We start from the raw sequence: 10,515 nt of genomic DNA, 5'->3' as shown, positions 1-10,515 counted from the left end.
ACTGTCTACTGCAACTGTCATCCCTGAAAGAAAATAAATATAAGGTACTGTCTACTGCAACTGTCATCCCTGAAAGAAAATAAATATAAGGTACTATCTACTGCAACTGTCATCCCTGAAAGAAAATAAATATGAGGTACTGTCTACTGCAACTGCCATCCCTGAAAGAAAATAAATATAAGGTACTGTCTACTGCAACTGCCATCCCTGAAAGAAATAAATATAAGGTACTGTCTACTGCAACTGTCATCCCTGAAAGAAAATAAATATTAGGTACTGTCTACTGCAACTGCCATCCCTGAAAGAAAATAAGATAAGTAGTAAAGAAGAGAAGATGCCCCCAATGATAGATATAAATAATATCATAGGTAATAAAGTATGAGTTGGAAAATTGAAGAGAAAACTGAGAAATTAGAACAAACGTGATGCGAGTTGTAAAATGGTTACAAAGAGAAACAAGGAGTTATAATCCTAGATTATAAAGGAATAAGAGCGGATTAGAGGGAGATATTCCTTCGTTTATGTAATCTGTTGTCTTCTTGACATCGGGATTAACTTTAAGGTCCGTTATCGAACAAGGTGTATGTTTGGTTCATTCTATATTCAGGATCTTTGATTATTATTTTTTGTTAATTCATCGAATTTTATTACTATATGTTAACATAGCTATAAAATCGATATGGCGAAATCTTACGCTTCAGTTAAGTTGAGAATTAGTCCAAAATTAAATGCACAATGAGAACAGCACGGGTTGACTTTCATGTTACGTAAATCTGAGGATATTTTATCTAGAATGTTTGTTTTTTCTTTTTTTATAACAAACCCTGACTTACATTTTACTTTGTGTCTTATATTATCGATCTTTCCCTGACTGTGCGTTTGTGTAACTACAAACTCGTCAATCTTGTGTTTTGTTTCCCGATAATTCTAGCAGTGACTTGTAATAAGGGACGACTAGTTTTTGGCACTGAAGCAAATGAAACCATAAAGCTATTATTTTTAGATTTACTTTTAGGCTTTCTCTTTTCTTCTTCCTCTCTTTTCCCAGTGACTCGGCGAGAAGTCTGTAAAAGTACGACGCTAAAATTCGGGTTTTGATACTCGCGGTGGGCAGAGAACAGATAGATCATTGTGTTACGTAAACCTGAAGATAATATTATATAGAATATATGGATTTTCTTTTTGTAACGATCCCTGACTTACATTTCACATTGCGTCTTAGATTATCGATCTTTCTGTTCGTTTGTTTAACTACAAAGTGTATGAATGTTATATGACACCCGTTGAACTACGCATATCTAGCATGCAACTGAGGGGAGAAAAACTAGTCTAGTTGTATGGTACCCGTTAAACTACGCATATCTAGCATGCAACTGAGGGGAGAAAAACTAGTTTAGTTGTATGGTACCTGTTAAACTACGCATATCTAGCATGCAACTGAGGGGAGAAAAACTAGTTTAGTTGTATGGTACTCGTTAAAGTACGCATATCTAGCATGCAACTGAGGGGAGAAAAACTAGTTTAGTTGTATGATACGCAGTTAAAATTGTACCTACCCATGAAAATAAGCGATAGAAATGTTCTAAAAGTTACAAAATTAACATTTGATTAAAATCAAGGCCTTGAATTGTATTGTGTTTCTTCTCGCGTACTTTTGTGTCATTAATGAACCATAAAATTGCCTATGTAATTGAACCTGATGTCGGTATGATTGGAACTTCGGCAGGGTACGATTTTTCCGTTTTTTTTTTTTTCGTGCTGTAATGAGACGCGCACAAAGGACCCATAGATTAATTTTCTGGCATGTTATCCACTGGGCCACGCTCGCTCCATTTAAAAATAAAACGTTATATAAGCAACTGCACTCTATTAGTGTCCACAAACGAATATAATTGATATTATAATTTATATCTTATTTTAATAGTTTACAAAAGAATTTGAGACTGTAGCAATTAGTTGCACAAGTACAACATTTATAAACCTATAGGTTAGCTGTCGTATTTTATATTTTACTAGTGTCTTGCACCTTATATTTTATTATGAGTATACGCAGAGAGTAAACGGGTCTCCCGTAATCGACATTTGATAATTGATTGATAGTATTTTGAAAATAATAACTAGTACTGACTTCTACGCGTCATATAACGCATTAATAATAGCAATTATATTGAATAGCCTTCACTTTGTGGATGATGACGTTGCACTGGACTAGCTTACGTGGGATATTGCTTCGGAGTCCATTGCTCTATCTTTTGGATCTATATCGCTTTATACTTTGAACGTTTTTCTTTGGTTAGATAATCCTCCAGACGTAATTTTATTCATGGCCGCGTTTCAAAGATGAATGGTCAGGAATTTGCTATGACCTAATGCATAGATGCTAAACACATCGCCCATGGCGCCACGACTCTCATGTGTGTCAACACGCTACTACAGTGGAATATACGAATTGTTTTTATAAAGTTTGATTTGATTGGCTCACTGTATTTCCTTAGAACTACAGTGGAATATACGAATTGTTTTTATAAAGTTTGATTTGATTGGCTCACTGTATTTCCTTAGAACTACAGTGGAATATACGAATTGTTTTTATAAAGTTTGATTTGATTGGCTCACTGTATTTCCTTAGAACTACAGTGGAATATACGAATTGTTTTTATAAAGTTTGATTTGATTGGCTCACTGTATTTCCTTAGAATATCTGTCTTTTTGCTGTAGTATAATTTCGCAGTAGCGACAAACGATCAGACGAACTCTTTGTTATTGAAACAAAATAATCGACTAGTGACTCTATGTATATTAAATTGTGCTGTATTACATAAGAGAACCCTTTAACCCTCCTCCAGAAAAAAAACCAAAAAACATTGTGATGAAGTTGAGCATGTCTCCTGATTCTGTTAACAAATGAATAAATAATAATTTGAATATGATAAAAGCCCAGAGTCTTTCAGCCACACCACGAAGGCAAGACTTATCTCATAAGAAAGATGCTGAAATCAAAGAATTATTGCAAACGCACTCGACCACATGCCTGTAAAGTCCCTTGATACAGCTCCAATGGACTTTTCTGCCTTTAGATTACTTAAACGGGTATTGGGAGCCGAGGTCCACATACCGTGGATGGAGGGGGGTGTCGTAGAAAGTTTGTCAAAGTGTGTTTCTACGCGAAACTAAGGAGAAACTTGTTAAAATGGAAATCACTGAGTGTAATATATATAGTGCTTAATCACAGTCGTCAGTCTGAGCACGATCAATGATAAATGAATTATTTCCAAGGGCGACACAGGAACTGGAGTTCTGTTGTTATAATTTGCGATTCTCTCTCAGTAGAAACATTTATTATAAACATACAAAAATACTTTAAAATATTTTGTAGTTTTCAAAAATAACAATGTCAGCCGCGTCTAATGACACGAGTAGTTAGATAACCTTAGCATAAAACATTACCCCCCTCCCCAAATAAACATCGGTTGGCAATTGCCAAACTGTATATTGTTTTGATTCTGTAACATACATTGGAGTGTTTCGTTAATGATTTCTATACCAAGCGTTCAAAGGCTTTAAATTAACAAACTTGGAAGCTTATTAAAGAGCACAATCATTGAACAATCCTCTTCAAATAAATTTCAGAGTTATCAGAGTAGCGTTAGGAAACAAGTGGCTTGTACCTTTAGGATAAGAAAGTCTGGCTTCTATGGCAGGGCCCTCGTCTCCACAGTTCTGTTTGTCACCCGGAAGGCATCTTTTTCCACTACCTACCACCGCTTCAAAATTGGAGTCAGCATCTTCGACCTTGTCTAGGGAACGCACGCGAAGGATTTGGTGCCGTTCAGCGTCTGAGATGTAGAGATGGCCATCAGTTGGACTCAAGGTTAGATGATACTCATAAGACACCTCTGTTGTCCTTTAGGATTAGTTGAAGAAGGGAGAGAAATATTAGTAAAAGAATTTTTACCCCACAGCTTAAAGAGACAGTAAATTTTGAGAAAGACCTTTGAAAATCCGTTTTCCTTTCGTTGTTTCAAGAAGAGAAATTTTAGAGCTACAGATAACTGATAGAAATTAATAAGATGCTTAGTGAATATCTATTTAGGAAAATATTATCCAAAGTTATTAATGTTAGTGATTTACTGATAAATACTTGATATAGAGAAAGAGGAGGAAAAAGTTAGGATTTATTTCTATGAGCAAAGCCCTACATCTAGTTGAGTTATTTCTTCTATTTCTAATAGAAGCTAATTATAAAGAAAGCCCCATATTGAGAAATATCTTAAACTACTCGTCTTAGGGGAGCTGCATTGAGGATCCTATGTTTTACTCAGGAGAGTTAGAACATGGTATAGGGTGTTTCAAAAGTAATAACAGACGATGTTCATTATGCTTTCTATCATTCTCCATCAACATCTCAAACCTATCTTTAAATAAAGCCACTGCTAGCATCATCATTGATCTTTGAAATATCGTAAATACTGATAAGGCCTTTATTAAATCACTAATCTCTTATTGTTGAAAGCGAGACAAAGAAGAGAAATAAGATAAATGCTAGTTTTCTATAAAAGCAATTTAGGAGTATAGCTCTAAAACACTGTGTACCCTTATCTAAACTTTCCTGAATGAACCCCCAGTGGAATTTTGTTCTTTGAGGACATATATATTATAAGATATAATCATTTTAAATGTGTATTTTCGTTTTCGTTACCTTACACTAAATAATGCTAAAATTTAGTTTAAGTATGGTAGTATGTGACTCAGCCAAAGTTTAGTTTAAGTATGGTATTATGTGACTCAGGGAAAGTTTAGTTTAAGTATGGTAGTATGTGACTCATTAATTATTAAAAGCTCATAAAACAAAATAAACACTGATTCATACAAAGAGCTACAGATGCGGTTTGAAGTGGAACAGTAAAAGGTATTGATTGAACTGTACTAAAAATGTCTTTCTTACACTGAATATGTGAGAAGGAAGTTCACAAAAATAATCACAATTATCGCACGCCTGGGATTTCCATGTGTGGTGTTATTGGAAACACAGAAATATCCGATCTCTGTGTGACGTAAGTAAATGTACTTCTAACTGCTTTGTTGAGTAATTTGAGGAAGACATTCTAAAAAGATTTATTTTTAGGTATTCAGTAATGTTACGTAACTCGAAAGTCATGCCATTTATAACGAACAGAAACGTATTTTTGGTAAGTTGATGGAGGAATAGAAAACATTCCACGCAGCTAATAAAGGAAACACCCCCACCCACACAAACACGTGGCAATTCAAGATAGTATAGCACTTGTCAATTACATCAAGGCTTCGTAAAAAAAAAACTATGTTAATGAGTACCTATTACAGTAAATAAAATTTATTACTCTAACTGTTGTTCGGGTACTAACTACGTGTTATTTATGATCTAAAATAGCATAGTTGATATCAGATATTTTATTTGGAAACGATATGGTTGTTACCTCATCCGAAGCAAGGTGTAAACTTGTCCCAGGGGATTGATACGCCGGACTAGATTAAAGTCCCCTACGTACACACTGCCATCTGGTCCACTTGTCAGTGCTACCGGCGCTAAAAGCTTGTTTTCTCTAGCCATGCCATTACATTCTGGACAGAGTAGAGGACGCTGCTGTCCCGTGCCCATAAGAACAGATATAACTCTAGGTTGCTGGCGGAAATAGATTGTGGAACCATCACCTTTTTGTAGCACTCCTAGTGGGAACAAACCAAGACAAACAACTTTCTTGTAACACTTATATAGTGCAAAGAAACAAAATAAAACTAAGAAACTAACATGTTTCTGTAACACTCTTAAAATAAGAACAATATATGGCATTGGTGTTTGTTTTAGAGAAAAGCCATCTGCTGTGTCCACCGCGGGGAATATAACCCCGGGTTTCAGCGGGGGACACAATATATAATATAATTGAGATTTATAAGTAACATGCCGTGTTTAAATAATCAAAAACATTTGGGGGGGATATAGTTGTTATAACTCTATATATTTTTGGCTTATCTTGGTTTTTCGACGAAAGTGTACTGTCCTGAAGTTTAAAACTACTTATGCTCTCCAGAATTTATTGGAAGAAATTACGCAAGTTGTAGCAAGGATCATGCAATATTACAACAAGAACAATCTAAACAATGTAAAAAACTAGTTCAGTACAAATGTATGTCGTTAAAGAGTAAACAAAGTATGACGTTGAAGAGTAAACAAATGCATGTCGTTGAAGAGTAAACAAAGTATGTTGTTGAGGAGTAAACAAATGTATGTCGTTGAGGAGTAAACAAAGTATGTTGTTGAAGAGTAAACAAATGTATGTCGTTGAGGAGTAAACAAAGTATGTTGTTGAAGAGTAAACAAATGTATGTCGTTGAGGAGTAAATAAAGGATGTCATTGAAGAGTAAACAAATGTATGTCGTTGAGGAGTAAACAAAGTATGTTGTTGAAGAGTAAACAAATGTATGTCGTTGAGGAGTAAACAATGTATGTCGTTGAAGAGTAAACAAATGTATGTCGTTGAAGAGTAAACAAATGTATGTCGTTGAAAAGTAAACAAAAACATTCAGAAGACAAACTAAAATCATGAGAAGCATTCTTTCCTCACTTTTATTATGACATTAGGGGCTTACCTTCATGGAAATTATAACGATGGTGGATGTCGAGATTCCATCCTCCAAGTTCTGAAACATCCATATCGTAACCCCTGATGGTAATGGCTTGGGCTGTCCACACCACCCCTTGGCATGTGTGGTATTTATAGCCCACGAAGACTGAGAAGGAAAAGAGATGAGACTCAATATCATTATATAGTACCAAGACTCTCATTATCTGCATTTGATATTAACAAATGGGGTTAAAACATATTAAAATAAGATCACAAATTTAACAATTCACGGACAATCTACCGTAACACCCAACGTCAGAATTTCAAGGTTGTGAAGTTTCAGAAAATCCATCACTTTAATTGTAAGTAATTGCTAAGGTCCTCTAAGGAAAATATTTTGAAGTTTATTTTTTCACAAAACAAAAAGTTAAAAGAATCAATCAAACTTCGAAGAAAAAAAAAATACGCGTCTGATTTTTCAGGACTGAAAAAAAAAACTAATCTTTACTTGAATGAAGAAAGGGCAAGTATTAGAAGCAAGTAAAATATAGTGTTTATTTGTTTGAACTTAAGCACAAACTAAACAATGGGCAATCTGTTCTCTGCCCACCACGGGTATCGAAACCCAGTTTCTTGCGTTGTAAGTCCGCAGACATACCGCTGTGCCACTAGGGGACAACGAGAAGGAAGGAGCTTTGTTTGTTTGTTTGAAGTTAAGCACAAAGCTACACAATGGGCTATCTGTTCTCTGCCCACCACGGGTATCGAAACCCGGTTTTTTGCGTTCTAAGTCCGCAGACATACCGCTGTGCCACTAGGGGACAACTAGAAGGAAGGAGCCTTGTTTGTTTATATAAAGTTAAGCACAAAGCTACACGAGGGGTATCTGTGCTAGTCGTCCCTAATTTAGTAATGCAATACTAGAGGAAAAGCAGCTAGTCATCACCACCCACCGCCCACTCTTGGGCTACTCTTTTACCAACGAATAGTGGGATTAACTGTCACGCCCCCACGGCTGAAAGGGCGAGCATGTTTGGTGGGACGGGGCTTCGCGAGTCAAGAGCCCTTACCACTTGGCCATGCCGGGCCGGGAAGGAGCTAGTCAGCAACATTCACTTCGGAATCTTAATCTAATTTTGTCACTCCAAAAAAGTGGGATTTTACCGCATTGTCAGATTGACCCCCCCCCCCTTAAAACATACTGGCTCACAACCTCGCCATATACTTGAAATTATGACCTTTATCAACAATTAAATTCATAACAAAAATTATCTATGTGAATATCAATATGATGAAATTGGTAAAAAAAACAACTACATATAGTCTTTCTCGCACTAGACCCTGTGCATTCTCAAATAAAATCATATAGATTTAAACAAAATAATGAAATTTACTTAAAACTTAGAAATGTAAAAACTATAAAAATGATAATTTTCAAAATGTTTACACATTGATTTTTGCCAGATTAAGTTCAAATATAAAACACGAATAAAAACATATTTGGTGGTGGCATAAAACAAAGATCGATTTTCGTCAGGGCCGGGGCCCATTGAATAATCTGGCTATGTTTGACCATCACTATTATAACGCACTCACGACTCCAAAATGCGGAACGAGGCTATTGTTTGGTGGTAACGGGACGCGAACCATTGAATATCAGGTGCACAGCCTGACGCGCTAACTAATGGGCAACTTTTGGCCTCCTAGTCACCAAGATTATACAATCAAAAATTTAAATTAAAAGGTCTAATTTAGCATTGAAAGATTAGAGGGAAGGCAGTTAGTAAACACCGCCAACCGATAATTCTTAGGCTACTCTTTAACCAACGAATAATAGGATTGACCGTCACATATAACGCCCTCACGGCTGAAAGGGTAAGCATGTTCGGTGACGGAGATTCGAACCCGCGATCCGCAGCTTGCGAGCCCAGCTCCCTATCCACCAGGCCTTCATTTGAATAAAGTGGAACGTAGTTTTCAGAAACAAAGGGTGAATACAAGAAATGAGAACACGAGCTTTTAATAACCTTATTCTAAAATTACCTCTTGCTGTCGTTAGTCCAAACACTTTCTGCTTGTAGATGTTTCTTTTATTCCAAGCGTATGTGTACTTAATATGAGGGTCGGCTTCAAAAGTCTTTTCAAATAGTATACCTTCTACGACAATACGAAGAATAACGAGCCGCAGTGTCTCGGGCACTTTCGAGGGTGTCAGCTGAAGATGAATTGTGGAGAGATAACCTTGGGCATGACTACTGTGGTATACTAGATGCAAATCTGAACCGGGAATGTTGACTGTCTCTTGAAGGACCTATAATAGTACAGTTCAAATAGTACATTGTTGAGCTGACTCAACATCAAGCTTTATCTTTAAAGGACAGATAAAACTGATAAAATTTTTAATTTCTAAATAAATGATACGTATTAGTTTTTATTCATTTTGTATTTTAACCAAAACTCGTGCATGAAGAAGAAATATCTGAAACTAACTTGTGTTTCGGCAACGAGTACACTCTTCTCTGTACAACCTCCCTGAGAACCAGGGCGCCATGTCTGGTAGACGATTGGTTTCATGACGTCATAGTCGTGGGCAAGACAGGGATCCTGCTGATCTTGGCTGCCACCAGATGAATTATCTTCCAATGTGACCGACATAACAACTGTTTCCATGACAACAATGTCATTCCAGGGCACCATGATTGTACGCTTGATTGGATGAAAATGACTTCTTTGGAACTCTAATGTCACTGCGCCTCCCCCATTGACAAGAATGTCAAACCTGTGGAAAAGGCGAGTAACGTAAACTAAGTAAACTAGAGACTGATTAAGTTCTAAGACAATAAAAATAAATGTACCTTTGTCGTGTATCAGATCATTACGTTTATTCGTGGTAGTAGTCATTTGTATAACGAATACTTACTTTAGATAATAGTACGAGAGAAACTTTATTAGTATACGAATACATAATTTAGCGACGCCAAAGATTATTCACTGTATTTAATATCATAACAAACACATGCTCACATGAATAAGTAGAGAGGTAATGATACTTAACTAAAAAACAAAAACAGGCAGAAATATAAATATTATTTTCTAAAAACTACCGTTGAACAAATAGTAAGGCTGGGCTACAGTTCCCTAATAACGGTTACACGAAATTAGTATCTGCGTTTAATTGTATTAACGGCTGAAAACATGGGTGTTTCACTTTGTTCTCATGTTTGACCTTAAAATTTCCAATTCTGACTTAGAGTAATGGAATTCCTGTAGATACTCAATCTTCGTGTAATCAAACATCTTTCCATGTTTTCGACTTGATCTTAGTAAATATCTCTAGTATAAACTTTAATGACTTTTACAAAACGGAATACGGACGTCAAAACGAATGAAACAAGCAAGAAAACAAAAGAACAACAGAAAAATAAGCTGCCATCGATCAAACAACTAAGCGTTTAGACCACTGACCAATCTCCTATCGATTTATAATTTTTTCTAATTTCCTTCCTTTCACAAAGGTTGATTTGTGGTACAGCAGATGATCCAAAAATCTTAATAATCATAATAAAACAGTCTTTGTTCTCCGAGTGAGCACGAAAGTATATGATCAAAAGATTATATGAAGTGACAGAAGGTTCGCACGTGTGGATTCAATAGTGCCTGGTTGAAGATTCAAAACGGTCATTTTCTACAGAACAAGTTTCTGAGAAACTATAAATCACGTGAATAAAACTGTTCTATTGTATATCCATCTACCTTTCCATCACATTATAAACCAACCTCGTCTGACTTTATATACAAGTTATTGTACATGTTAACAATATATATAAATATATTATATACAAGTTATTGTACATGTTAACAATATATATAAATATATTATATACAAGTTATTGTACATGTTTACAATATATA

General features: G+C 35.7%; 1 protein-coding gene across 1 annotated transcript in view; it reads right to left on the bottom strand.

The window, feature by feature from the left end:
- The window catches only part of LOC106457388 (teneurin-m-like), a 229,851-nt gene that overhangs the window by 14,510 nt on the left and 204,826 nt on the right, over positions 1–10,515 (bottom strand). The window contains exons 17-22 of the mRNA XM_022383293.1: positions 9,094–9,382; positions 8,647–8,914; positions 6,629–6,769; positions 5,457–5,706; positions 3,669–3,904; positions 113–207 (exon numbers count right to left, since the gene is read on the bottom strand). Of these exons, the coding sequence (XP_022239001.1) occupies positions 113–207; positions 3,669–3,904; positions 5,457–5,706; positions 6,629–6,769; positions 8,647–8,914; positions 9,094–9,382 (1,279 nt within the window). The remainder of the gene's footprint in view (positions 1–112; positions 208–3,668; positions 3,905–5,456; positions 5,707–6,628; positions 6,770–8,646; positions 8,915–9,093; positions 9,383–10,515) is intronic.

Source organism: Limulus polyphemus, unplaced genomic scaffold, assembly GCF_000517525.1.
Source record: "Limulus polyphemus unplaced genomic scaffold, Limulus_polyphemus-2.1.2 Scaffold324, whole genome shotgun sequence".
Classification (NCBI taxonomy): domain Eukaryota; kingdom Metazoa; phylum Arthropoda; class Merostomata; order Xiphosura; family Limulidae; genus Limulus; species Limulus polyphemus.
Note: the sequence above shows the minus strand (reverse complement) of the source record. Positions and strands in the feature narration are given on the sequence as shown.